This window comes from Plodia interpunctella, chromosome 20, assembly GCF_027563975.2.
Source record: "Plodia interpunctella isolate USDA-ARS_2022_Savannah chromosome 20, ilPloInte3.2, whole genome shotgun sequence".
Classification (NCBI taxonomy): Eukaryota; Metazoa; Arthropoda; class Insecta; order Lepidoptera; family Pyralidae; genus Plodia; species Plodia interpunctella.
The window spans coordinates 5,099,474-5,114,213 of record NC_071313.1 but is presented as its reverse complement, the minus strand read 5'-3'; the positions used below and the strand labels follow the sequence as shown (position 1 = coordinate 5,114,213).

The window sequence follows — 14,740 nt, the reverse complement described above, 5'->3', positions numbered from 1 at the left end:
GCTAGACGCTACTCGTGCGCGTCATGGATTTTGATACAGAAAAGTTCATTTTAGAAATAAAAGAACGCCCCGCAATATGGGATAGCAAATGCGCTGATTATGCAGACAGAAATAAAAAGTTAAAATGTTGGGAGGAAATGATTAATATATATGCAAAGGAAGATGATACATCGGAAGAAAAGAAAGAACTCGGTAAGTTACGTTATTTATTAATCATGGTTACAATGTTACAATCATCATACCTACTTTTTATTCGCAATTTCCTGCGATTTTGCGGATTAATGCCATTATATTTACTTATATATATTTTTCTTGCCATTCCAATTTACCTTCATGTTCAAAATACTGAGCGAAAGAGTCACGAATTCTTTCAGCGATATTATTACCTATTCGATTATATGTTCTCGGAGTTTCTGGTACATCAGGCGACATGTAACATGTTAAAGTATCTTCATAGTTATAACCGTCTCTGTCTCGAACGTAGTTATGCAAAATGCAACATGCTTTGATGATATCAGTAGCCAAACTAATATCCACATTTAAAGGTCTATGGAATATACGCCACTTATTGCTCAGTATTCCAAACGAACATTCGACATATCGCCGTGCTCTACTATGCCGATAATTATATATTCTCTTAGTAGTGTTTAAATTAGAATTTTTTGGTTTTGCATAAGGTCGCATTAAGTTCGTGGATAAGGGAAAGGCTTCATCGCCTACTAAAACATATGGCATTGGAATAGTATTTACTTGTGATATGGGTACTGATTCTGGTATCTCAAGTTCTCCTGCTATCATTTTTTTGTAAAAGTTAGAGTGTTGATAAACTGCTGAGTCTCCAAATTTGCCACAAGCACCGACATCTATTGTTATGAATTTGTAGTTACTGTCGCATATAGCCATAAGTATAATGGAAAAGAACTGCTTATAATTGTAGTACATGGATCCACTATGGCACGGCTTTATTACCCGTATGTGTTTCCCATCTATAGCCCCAATGCAATTCGGAAAATTAGCTCTTGTAGAGAAACCCTTTGCAATATCTAGCCATCTTTGTTGAGATGGCTTCGGTAAACAAGATTCTTTTAACAGTAACCATATTGCCGAACATACTTCACGAACAAATTCAGCTATTGTACTCGCACCAATTCGAAATGTGTAATGTAGTTCAGCGAATGTACATCCGGTTGCCAAATATCTAAAAACATAATTATTTTTTTATTAATTTAAATGGTTATTGTTACAGGTAAAGTACTTATGAAAAAATGGCGGAATATTAAAGATAGTTTTGTAAAAGCTTCGAAAAATATGAAAAACATGAAAAGCGGTTCAGGTGCCAAACATAAAAGCCCATATACCTATTATAATATTTTATTATTCTTAAAGGACTCTACTATGGTAAATGAGACAGAGTCAGACATTGCCAACAATCTTTCCCAAGACCATGATGGCCCATATGAAACATCACAGAATTTAGTTAGTCAGAAAAAAAAGAAAAAAAGTAATAATGAAGACGTTATTGGACAACAATTAGTATCAGTATTGAACAAAAACTTGGAGTATAAAAAAGAAATGGAAAATGACGAAGACAAGTTGTTTTTGTTATCCCTTTTAAGAGAGTTCAAAAAAATTCCAGAATCCAATAAATTGGAAGCGAGATGTGAAATCATAAGAGCTATTAGAAATGCTCAACAACCATCATTTCATTATAGTACGCAATTTGATCGAGGGTATCGAAACCATATGTATGAAAGTGAATATGCTGGAAGAGGATATCAAACACTTGATAGTGACTACACTGGCCGAGGGTATGAGAGTAGACTCAATAATAGAGAACCCACAACTACAGGTTACCAACACCGTCAAAATCTACCAGGTACATCCACGCACTCAATGGATACAACTGAAGAGGCAACTCAGGAATCTGCTAGCCAAGACGACGCTTCGTTGATGTCTGAATTGTTTAATTCACCGTAGATTTTTTGTTAATGTGATTCTATTTCTATGTGCCTTAAATAAATGTGATTCAACTTAATATATTGTTTTCTTACCTGATGGTTATAATGAGCTTTTCTTCCGGGGATATAGATATCCGAAATCGTGTATCCTGGCCACGAATATTTAAATATAGTTTTGTTAATAATTCTTCATACGATTTTACTGACATCCTAGTGTATCCAAAGAACTTATCTTCAAATTTCTTTAGGTTTGAAATAAAAATATTAAACTCTTTGCCGTCATGTCGTGTCACCAATAGAGGATGTATCCAAAATCTATGTTTATTTTTTTGACGATATTTTCTACGATGATATAAATAAATGACTGCCGCAACTTCCTCAACGTCCATCATGTGCAAAATTTCTAGAAGCACTGACGATTGCGGCAGACCGCAGTGAGCCAAGACCATACGGTTAGCCGGAATACGGCGTGCCGTTACGGCTGACCGTATATGCTGCGGCCTGCCGCATCGGCATACCGCATCGCGGCAGGCCGCTAGTGCGTTTTAGCCCTAAGGTAGTAGCTGAAGCCTTAGGCCTATAACGCACTAGCGGTTGGCCGCCATGCGGCGTGCCGTTGCGGTAGGCCGCACATCGATTAGTACATGAAACCGCACGATAACGACGCACTGATTTGCGGCCAGCCGTCAACCGCTCCGGTTGTTCCGGAGCTGCGACGAGCCGCGCCGGTTGAATGATGCGGCGCACCGCATCCCCACCACGCACTCGGCGCGGTAGTCGCAAACGCCGCGTCCCGCCCGCCAGTCCGTCGTCGCTTGTTTCACGCGCTAGACGCTACTCGTGCGCGTCATGGATTTTGATACAGAAAAGTTCATTTTAGAAATAAAAGAACGCCCCGCAATATGGGATAGCAAATGCGCTGATTATGCAGACAGAAATAAAAAGTTAAAATGTTGGGAGGAAATGATTAATATATATGCAAAGGAAGATGATACATCGGAAGAAAAGAAAGAACTCGGTAAGTTACGTTATTTATTAATCATGGTTACAATGTTACAATCATCATACCTACTTTTTATTCGCAATTTCCTGCGATTTTGCGGATTAATGCCATTATATTTACTTATATATATTTTTCTTGCCATTCCAATTTACCTTCATGTTCAAAATACTGAGCGAAAGAGTCACGAATTCTTTCAGCGATATTATTACCTATTCGATTATATGTTCTCGGAGTTTCTGGTACATCAGGCGACATGTAACATGTTAAAGTATCTTCATAGTTATAACCGTCTCTGTCTCGAACGTAGTTATGCAAAATGCAACATGCTTTGATGATATCAGTAGCCAAACTAATATCCACATTTAAAGGTCTATGGAATATACGCCACTTATTGCTCAGTATTCCAAACGAACATTCGACATATCGCCGTGCTCTACTATGCCGATAATTATATATTCTCTTAGTAGTGTTTAAATTAGAATTTTTTGGTTTTGCATAAGGTCGCATTAAGTTCGTGGATAAGGGAAAGGCTTCATCGCCTACTAAAACATATGGCATTGGAATAGTATTTACTTGTGATATGGGTACTGATTCTGGTATCTCAAGTTCTCCTGCTATCATTTTTTTGTAAAAGTTAGAGTGTTGATAAACTGCTGAGTCTCCAAATTTGCCACAAGCACCGACATCTATTGTTATGAATTTGTAGTTACTGTCGCATATAGCCATAAGTATAATGGAAAAGAACTGCTTATAATTGTAGTACATGGATCCACTATGGCACGGCTTTATTACCCGTATGTGTTTCCCATCTATAGCCCCAATGCAATTCGGAAAATTAGCTCTTGTAGAGAAACCCTTTGCAATATCTAGCCATCTTTGTTGAGATGGCTTCGGTAAACAAGATTCTGAAAACAAACATATACTGACCGTATATGCTGCGGCCTGCCGCATCGGCATACCGCATCGCGGCAGGCCGCTAGTGCGTTTTAGCCCTTAGCTTCTCTCAAACAAATAGCCTAGTTTCGTGACTCATATCGGCATACTACTAAGGTAGTAGCTGATATTTATTTGGTGTTAAAATATCGAAAAACGACACGTGTAGCTATATATTTATAGAAGTGCCGGACATAGTTCATAAAATGGGTCTGCTATTTGAAAATGACGTTTTTTTCTAAATTTGAACAAATATTTCAGTAAGTAACTACATTGTTGACTCCATAATTTATTTTATCTATGGTTGATTCTAACATGTCACCGACACTCGATTCGATCATTAATATTAGGTATCAAGTTTCTCCCAACTTAGCTATCTACAGACTGCATTCTTGATCGCAGATGTGTAAAAACTGTTAATTTTTCTTACTGCGTGTGAAAGTTTAGTCTGTGATTGGAGCCTAAAGGACCTAGGGCATAAAGTGTGATATTCTTCGCTTCAGAAGGGTAAGTTGTACAATCAACTTTTATCTTGATTTTAACATACGCCGCTAACGTTTATAGAAAATAAGAACAGGATCGGTCAGATAAGAATGAGATAGCGAGCTGGAGGGCTATAATGAAACACAAGACACGTAGCATTACATTAAACACGTAGCATAGCAATTTTGCGTCCATATGTTCTCTCTTTTTTACACGATATGAGATACGAGTAAAGAGACAAGCGTCAGGAACATACCACGTATTTGTATGTTTCGTAGTAAGCCAACAACAAATAATAAAACATTTTTTTTTCCAAATTGTTCAAACGTTCCTCTGTACAGTGAGCTGTTCAGTTGCTCTTCTTAATAAAGCATTAATTAGCTCTGACATTCAACTGGGAACTATCCAATCAGGTCACTTCTGTACTGTGGATTAACGGGCATTGTACATGCCCGTTAATCCGATAGTGTATCCACAGGATCTTTGAGATTCGACCCAAGATCAACTGTGCCTATTTAAGTTTCCCATTTTCTAAAAAAACATATAAGCAATTTCCTTTATATCTATTTTTTATAGTCCAAAAAAGACAAAACATCCGGAAACTGTGAATATGTAAGTGAAAAAAATAATAATTTTACCGAGCCCCGAATTTAGGCTTTACTTTCGTTTGTTCTAGGTAGTTGCATTACTGTAACTAGGTACTTGATATTTTAATAAAATTAATTTACCATCCGATTTGATGAGTTGTTAAATTAGTTCTACCATGTATATTATGCGTCCTACCATGTAAGGTCGAATTATGAGGGCCCAGTGTGTACTATACCTATAATCCTGTCCTGTCATTATTTAGGACTGAAACAAATTGGTTTATTTCTGATACAATTGAGTACCAATACCAATTGATACAAATTCGATCAAGTTATTTTTAAACAGATTTTATTTAGCTTGCCCTGTTTATTATGTTTCTAAAAGTAATTGAGATAAACTTATCAACCTATTTACTTATTCGTTAGTATTATTACATGCATTAAACATTTTTTCATAATTCCTAGGAAAATTTTGATACCTAATATCTTGAACAACTTGAACTACACTGGAAAGAGTTATTAATTACCATTAATAACTCTTTCCGGATACATATTTTTAACATATGAATTAGGTTGTTATGAAGTAAGTTGAATTTCATTGTCTGCTCAGCAGGGCTCAGCAGCAACAGACAGCTGGGCAGACAAAATTTATGTTAAATATATAACAGTAATCGAGAGATACATTGAAGATAAATAACGATTAGTAACTATTATTTTTATATATCAACATATAGCCGGATCCCGCTGGATGGAAGAAAAAATAACTTCGGTTTATGTCAAAGTGACTGAGGTACATAAATCGGTACATTGAACAAACATAAGTAGATAGAAACAACTCATATTTTTTTCAAATATTTTTATTTTCCTGTTTATAAAACATGAGTCGTTCTAATCAGTTACGTATTCCAAGAACGTGTCGACCCAGAGATGGAAACAAACTTTGGTTTGTTTGATACAAGTGGTTCGTTTCCCTTGACCATTTCCAGTTAATATAATTTAACGTAAATCACCACTTCCACATCCACCTCATCGTCATTCTCATTTTTGTCTATGACGCCCGCAGTCTGGTCTCACAAACTTTTTTTATAGATTCGGCGTTTTGCACTTCGCACTAAGTCATATTCTGAACATCCTTCTTCGGAAATTCCGCTGTGAGTGAGTTGCCGTAAGCATATGTTGAAGCTTTAAAAGCAAAGTATTTTTTGTAAGTTTCCTAAATCTATGATTAAGTATTCCACAAATGTACAATTATTTCCAGTAATCGTTTTTAATGGCCTAGGTAAGTAAGTATTTACATATTTAGGCCAGGTTAACTGCACCATTCCTCGGCCGACGAGACAACAGCTCGCCCATTCTGGTAATGGCCCGAAAAGCTATCAGGTAATGGCCCGAAAAACAATTTCTAGAGTCGTTAAATAAACCGTTTCAGGCTTTTTGAAAGTTTAGAATCCCTAGCATAGTTTATACACACGATAAAAAGGGGCAAAGAGGTCAAGTTAATTAGGAGTTACTTCCAACATATACCTAATATTACTAGCATTTGCCCGCGGTTTAGCCCGCGTATCCGGGATGAAAAGTATATCCCATGTAGGTAAGTACTTCGAATTATATATATTTCAATAATTTAAGTGGGTTGCACCAGTCAATTTTGACAATAACTTTAACCTGTGTGCCTCCGTTGTCGTTTTGATAAAATGGCGCATGGCGTACTTTGCGTTTTATGCGCAGGTTTTAGTTAACGTCAAAGTTGTCATATAGCACGCCTCTGTTTGCGTCAGATCTCACGAAATAATCAATTTCGTGATCAAATCACGTAATCCCGAACCCGACTCGCTAAGTACAAAAAAGTCGTAGAAAGTTGGGTTTGGCCTCGAAAAAGTTACTTTTTCATTGCCACGAGGATTAAGTCGTTCTCTAAGCAGTAAATTAAGCTCTGGCAGTTTCTATTGGTCTTAAATGTTCCGAAATAGATACTATAAACATCACTTTCAATATAAATTATTTTTATACTCGTAAACAACTAACGAACAAAACCATAACTGTCACATGAACCTTCCTCAGGACTCATACTATTAATTTTTAAAACCACCATCAAGATCCGTTGCGTAGTTTGAAAGATCTAAATATACAAAGGGACAGACAGACAGCGAGAATTGACTTTGTTTTAAACTATGTAGTGATAGAAAATACCATCTTAAAAAGAGCGATTTACAGGATTTCGAAATGTAAAGGTTTATTATTTAGTCGACCCCTGGACCAGAAACGCGAGGATGAAAGAGATTATTAAAAATAATGAAATATCAAATGAAAAGTAAATTTGGATGTTTCAGATCGGTAAATGTTTCTTTTTAATAATTAGTTTTATACTTTTGAAATGTTTGTAATGGATCACTCCAACTTTATTCACTCCACTCCAAATTTTGAAACATAAATGATTAGGCACTCAGTTTAAATAATAAATTATTGTATAACAAACTTTGTAAACACAGCAGATTTGTTATGCAATCATTTATTATTTAAACAAAAATTTACTAAAATTAATTCAGCAAATGTTCTTATTTTCACTGTAATTTTTATTTATCTGTAAGTAAATTTTATGTCATTGGAGTGAAAGTTTGTATGAAAAACACACTTGCCGCGAGCGGAGCAGCGGGTAACGACTAGTCATTAAATAAATCTATCATCACGTCTGTTTGCAGCAAACCTTCAAAATTTTAGAGGAGCCGAAATTCGGATTCTGTGTGACCAATACCAATGGATACAGTTGATATAGAACCTGGACTGCATTTTAACTACAGTCCTCGAGGCTGTGGCGTAGCTAGACTCCCATTGGCAAAAAGATCTTGGGCTCCCAGCTATAGGTACAATTTTATTAGATATATTTATTAAATGAGAAAAAATATAGGATTCTATCTGTCAGACACGTAAGAACGAATCCATAAAACAGACTTTTTTTACTAGCACTCTCATTCGAGGGCCCCTTAACGTTTTCAACCCCGTCTAATCCTTCCGTAGCTACGCCACTGTCTTAAGGGCAAAGCACGTACCTCCCACTTCCGACGTCGGTTGGAGGGTTAGCTTAACTTCCCGAGTGTCGAGCTCCCCGCTTTACGCTTTTGGAATACAGTCCAAATCTTATTATGATCTCATGGGAATGTCTTTAAAGCTGACGTGTTTAGGCGGACATAATGTCACATATTATAATTTGTATTATCTTTGTTCTTTCCTTAAATAAAGTGACATGATCTTAAAATTTATAGATCTACTAGCTTTTGCCCACGGTTCCGACCGCGTGAATTTCCCACGGGAACAGGCATTATTCTGGAATGAAAGGTACGCCATGTCCTTCTCCTTACTTCAAACTACTACGTATGTGTATGCAAAATGTCAAGACGATTGGTTAAGTAAATAAAGCGTAATGAACAAAGTAACACCAAACGTAATTTCGCATTTCTATACTATTATTATAAAGAGCGTTTGTGAGTTTGTATGTTTGAGGCGGGTAGTCTCCGAAACTACCGAACCGATTTCGAAAATTCTTTCACCATTAGAAAGGTACATTATCCAAGATTGCTATAGGCTATATTATTCTCAAAATTCACACGGGAGCGAAGCCCCGGGCAACATCTAGTATTATATATTTTTATCAAGCTGTTTAAGTCCCACTGCTGGGCAAAAGCCTCCCCTTACTTACTCCACACATTCCTATCCTCGTAGTTCTCTTTTATTTCTTATTTATTATATTAGTTAGTATAAATGAAGATTCAAATATTAAGTTGTATTGTGACGTTGGTAATGTTCTGAATAAATAAAATAAAAATAAATTAACAGGTTGGTAAGCACATTGCATATCCCATTGTTTCTCTTATTTGAGGATCTGCACAGGAAAAACAGCTGCACAGGAAAAACAGCTATAATCTACGATTTTCTATCGATTCTGAATCCTTATTTTGTTAGATGCTGATCCATCTCATATCAAAAATAGGCTCTATAATCTAACTACGTGATACTGTATGTATGTAAATATATTTGTCAAAATATGAAAGTAGGTACCAACATCTTGTTATAAACCCGTGAATAGCAAAAATTCTGTTCGGCGTGTTTACGTTGGTTCGGATAACACTGATGTTTAACGTAAACCCTTGCTATTTTTACTGAAACTAGGGTAATCTGGTGTTAATATTTACCTTACATCGTTACATGAACTGGCATTCGCGTTGACTGTGAAAATATCATCGCTTTAACCACAAAATTTTTATTTCACTTCTAATCTAACCCCGATAAAATCCCAATAAAACAAATGCTGAAATATGTTTTGTCACTATCGCACTTTATAATATTTACATTTGATGGAAAGAGACAAAACATACTTTAGCTTAAAGTGTGTTTAAACTTTTTTTATGATTAACAGGGCCCGAAAAGGACTAACCTAACCTACCTGACCTAACTTTTCCAATAATTTTGATATTGAATATAGATAGATGTTCACAAACTTCAACAATATTGAATTGAAAGGATAAAGTTAAATAATAGTCACTTCATATTACAATATAAAGTTCCCCAACCGCGTCTGTCTGTCTATATGTTCGCAATAAATCAAAAACTACATAACTATTAAATCAATTTATTAGTTGATTAACAGATAGTACGGTTTTCAACAATGAATAAGGTAATTCATGAGGATGGTTTTGTAAATATGTTAAGGTAGGAACTTTTTTTTAATTTGAGAGTTATTTGTAATAGTAAATAGTTTATAAGCTTTTGTAACAACGACTAATCGCTATATGTACTCATTTAACAAAACTGTATACATATACAGTCATATACAGCACATGCTGTACATAGGACATCTGTACATAGGAGGTATTACAGAATATATAATTATGGTGGGTCTTTGTGTATGATGAACTGTAGATATCTCCACTGCAGGACTAATAGAAGCCATAAGAATGTTTTTTTAGAAAATACTTAGTGCTAATATTAAACTAATTACTATGTAGAACTTATAAAACATAAAAAAATATATAATCATTTGAATAACAGATCGGACACAAAAACCGATTGTGACCCTTGGGTCACGATCGGTTTTTGTGCTTTGATGGGTTTTTTGCCAGATCTAGGGTTAACACAACCTGGACATGTCAAGACATGTCCAGGTAAGCCTAGATCTGGCAAGTCTTAACGCACCTAGATGCTGAAGCACCTGACATCGCCCCAATGAGTGCTGTATCGATGGCTTTCGCAAATCAGATTCACCGAGTCGATGCGCTAAAAAGGAAACTCCTAAGTGTTAAGTATATGACCTCTGTGACCAAAGTCTCCACCTCTGTGACCAGAGTCTGTGACCAAAATTAATCCACTCGATAAATTGCGATAAAATCAAATCTCCAGCGCAGTCAGGAAATTAAAAAATTCTTATTTTGAAGCGGAGTGCTAACATTGAAATATTTCTTGACGTACTTCTAGGAGCGACAGTTACTGACTATATTGAGTTAACGATAGGAAGATTAGCTTACAAGCGTAAACGGCAATTGGTTCTTGCGCTAGAATCGGACCGCTTGATATTTTCCCGTGGATATCGCCTATAAATAAAAGCCTTGACAGATGAGAGATAGTTAAAAGTAAACGTTAGATCTATATACATTACTAGCGGCCAGCCCTGCTTCGCTCAGGTAAAAACATAATAAATTATACACTTAAACCGACTACACTCAAACTCAAAATCTACTGCACGGATTTTTATGCAGTTTAGGAGGAATCCTAAACTGCATAAAAATCCGTCGCCGTAATCGCGAACAGACAGACATACAGACAAACAGACGCGGCATCCTATGCTATGCTTACAATTCGAAGTAAGTGAATTTTAAAAATAGAACTCAATTTGGCCTCGAACAAATTAGCATATTAATTAAGGAAAAATATTGATAAACAAAAGAAAACGCTACGATATTTTTAGTGTAACAAACAGCCAGTATCATAAATAAAAGATGAATGAATAAACATCAGGGGGCTTGTGCCGCTGTGCGTTTCATGTTAAAATTTGAATTACTTATGTAAAACATTTGGGTATTTTTTTTGGATTTCTTTTCAGAATTTTTCAGTAAATGAGTCCAGACTCGTGTAGAGCAGAATTCCAACACCATATGGTTGGATTGATTCCTTTAGAACCTTGTCTTCTAAAAATCTTCTATTATTACTTTTCTATTAAGACTTGGACTTAAACAGGATTAATTTTATCAAAGAACTAAAACAAAATTTGTTTGCATTGTATTGTTTAGTCAACGAGACGCTACACCACCGTAGAAAGATCTACGAGAAGCTACGACGCGTAGCATTCCTGTTGAATGTCGGTTGTAGCGAACTATTTCGAAAAAAATTCGCTCGATTTTTAGTAATCTTATATGTTACTTTGGCACCAACCATTCAATCAGTTTTTCGCTAACATAACTAATGTTATAAACCCAATTGTAATTTGTTTGTTAGCACCTCGTGCTTAGTCTATTTCTCTTGTAGCTCGCATAAATATAGTTTCAGAAGGACATAAGGATAAAGATATAAGGAGAAATTTACGATACCTCTCATCGAAGACAAAAGTAATGTTCCCGTAGAAAATTTGCACGGGAAAAAGACTAGTCAAGCGAAAGAACCAAATATAAACTCTTAAATATTATAAAAAGAAGCTTCCTGTCGTATCTGTCTGTCTGTATGAACGCGATAAACTCAAAAACCACGGATTTGTACTATACACTATATATTGGTGATAAGCGGTCCTAAATTCCGTATTTTGGTTTTACGCGGACGAATCCAGGACGGATTAAAATAAAATATTGGAAACACAGAAAGAAACAAGAATTAAGAAAATATACCTATCATATTTAATTGCAAATTTACTTAAAAATTTGTTCAGTTGAGGACTAAGACATCGTCTAGGTAAGTCTGCGTTTCACGTGAAAAAGATGAAATATTTAATTTACGTTAATTGCTATGTTAACGTCCTTCCATCGTAAATTATTCTACAGTTTTTAGAAAAATAATCACATATCGAATATGTTTTGAAACTAGTACGCTACGCATTCAGTTAAATTAAATTTATTTTTGCTTATATCTTACATACACGTTACCTGATCACGTTTATATTAGAAATGTATGTGCAGTGACTGACTTTTTATTAAAGAAATATGAAATAAATTGATTACTTTTTGAATTTGTTTCTAATACCGCTTTTATTTTTTGTTTATCTATGGAATACGGGCATAATCGTATTATGAAAATTCAAACGGTAAAAGTCTCAAGAATTCTAATCAACTTGCTATATTCAATATAGCATTTTATAAAGAGCGGAATATTTTATTATCTCAGAAATATTGTTTGAATTTTTTCCCCAAATTTATTTTAATAATATCACATTACGCAGTGCTTTCGTTTTTAATTACCTTAAAAAGAATCTAGATTGTTTTTTATTTAATCCTTTCACCACCATTGCGGCATTTGGGGGTTGTTTATAAAAAGAGTAGCCAGCGTCTATAAATATAGTTATTTTATTTTTGGCCCTTGAGAATCGACCTTCTATAACAAGTTTCATCAAAATCAGTCCAGCGGTTTAGCCGTGAAAGCGCTGACAGACTTTCGCGTTTAAATAATTAAATAGTATGAAGATACGTAAGAAAATTAGGGAAACGGTACAATCTAAATAAATATTCTTCTTCATATGCAGAATTTCATAAATATACAAATAAATTGTACAGGAAATGTAATATGTACACATTCATCGTACACGTAGACGCTTGTGGTACACTATTTTCAAAATGTATGCAGAAACTGGTGTGATGATTTATTTTTATTCCGCGACTCATACATTTCGAAAGTAGCACTTTCCTTATAATAAAAAAGCGATAAAACTCACCAAACAACAACAGTAACAAATCGCTGACAGCCAAACTGAATAAATAATAGTTGGTGGCCGTGTGCAGACCAGGATGTCTCACTATCACCACACACACGCACACATTCCCTATCACCCCAGTCAAAAAAATCACAACTAACACCACGCTTATAGGAATTATCTCCTTCAAAGGAAGCCTTCTGGAACCCATTAACCACCATAACATCTCTTCTTCGCTACAATCGAATCTCGATAGATTGTTACAACGGTTGTAAAAGTCATCAATAGTTTCATTATAGCGAAGGAATGATTGGACATCCATAATTTAAATTTCAATTAATCGCTATTTAATTTGACATATTTTGAAGTTTCTAACTTAGTTCTTTATCTAATTTTTATTATTGGCGTAAATAAACACATCAATATGAAACTAAATATTATGTCGAATGTTTACGTAAATCGTAACAACTGTGAGGACACGGGACGCGCGTCTACGCCCACTGCTCTCACCTCACGCACTGAATTTCGATTCGACTAGGATAGGATTCCTAATTCCTATACCTATCCATGACTACCATTATTTATACAAACCTCTGGACCCGGGACAAAATTCTTTGGGAAACTTTTGAGAGCGTTTGTTTTTACACATTTTGATGTGAAATTTCATTACTGCATTACATTCATTTATGAATAGTTGTTGAAACTAAATTGTAAGTTGTTGGTACAATATATGTTTTAAAGATTTAGATTAGGATTTAATATTATATTTAGTAGGTAGAGTATTATTTTAATAATAATTAATATAATTATTGTCTTAGGCACTTTTAATACTACACTACACAGTTGAATACACCTTAAATGTAAGACATACTATATCTTTTTACACTGAATTCTTGCAAACAAATGTTGATTGATTTAGTTGTTGATAAGTATTAAAACGCAAAATTACTGAGCCCTATTAGTTTTTGCTCGCAACTTCGTAAGTTCTTGACTTCTAAATTATCACGATAATTTTGAATATTTCAATATTTAGGCAAGCCCCGGGTTCGTACATCACGAAAAAAAAATTGCCTAAATATTGAAATATTGATGAGCTATTGGGAAAGGATCCCACCAGAGTGAACTGGTCACTTGACTCTCATACATTTTTTAAAATTAATTTATGTATATTTTTATTAGCACGTAGGTACATCGATTACAATATTTTTTAATTTTGGACTAATAAGATAGAAAGAATTTAAACAATACAACCATTATCAAGTACGTAATGTAAGTAGGTAATTTGAGAATTATTTAAATTTTCTATCTCAAACACACAAAAACAAGTCATTATTTGTTGGACATACCCTATTATTCTGTATTAAACCCTGTGGTTGTGGCGGTAAAATCACTCTCGCAATGGTCGGTCATTGGATGGGTGACCAAAACGTACCCGCCAATCCGCAATGGTCCATCATCATCAAACACTGCTGGGGCCCAGGCCTTCTTTATGGATGGATAAGGAGTATGTCCATGAAACACCACGCGGGCCCATTGCGATATTACTGACTGATGTAACTGATAACTTCACTTTACTGTTTAATTTCAGATATGTACCTAAAACTGATTAAGCACCCAGTAGCACCATACTATCACAACAAAGTGCTCATACAAAGTAGAGGATAGGTACCTTTTTTCGCGTGGAGAGACCTAACTTGACCTTATTTGATTCCAAAAATAACTTACTCTCTAAGAATAATTTTCGTAAAGCATTGTACGCACGTGCGGAAATTGAAGGAAGTCTTAGGATTGAAAGAAGTAAATAGATTCTTTGTTACCTATGTACCTGTGCTATGTACTCACCCACCTGTTCATATTGACATACACACAATGGCGTAGCTAGGTATGCAAAGGC

The 14,740-nt window shown here is 35.2% G+C and overlaps 2 protein-coding genes across 3 annotated transcripts in view; both read right to left on the bottom strand.

Annotated features, from left to right (window-relative positions):
* The window catches only part of LOC128678608 (neuropeptides capa receptor-like), a 60,088-nt gene that overhangs the window by 44,461 nt on the left and 887 nt on the right, over positions 1 to 14,740 (bottom strand). The window contains exon 1 of one of the 2 annotated variants that reach the window (XM_053760241.2): positions 12,868 to 13,341. The exons of the other annotated variant lie outside the window; for it this stretch is intronic. Within the exon in view, the coding sequence (XP_053616216.1) occupies positions 12,868 to 13,168 (301 nt within the window). The 5' untranslated portion in view covers positions 13,169 to 13,341. Of the gene's footprint in view, positions 1 to 12,867; positions 13,342 to 14,740 lie in introns of those variants that run through there. 2 annotated transcript variants of the gene reach the window in all.
* On the bottom strand, positions 190 to 2,508 carry LOC128678609 (uncharacterized). The gene is made up of 2 exons (XM_053760243.2): positions 2,052 to 2,508; positions 190 to 1,198 (listed from the first exon to the last, which is right to left on the bottom strand). Exons 1-2 carry the CDS (start codon positions 2,405 to 2,407, stop codon positions 298 to 300), a joined length of 1,257 nt encoding a protein of 418 aa, XP_053616218.1. The 5' UTR covers positions 2,408 to 2,508; the 3' UTR covers positions 190 to 297.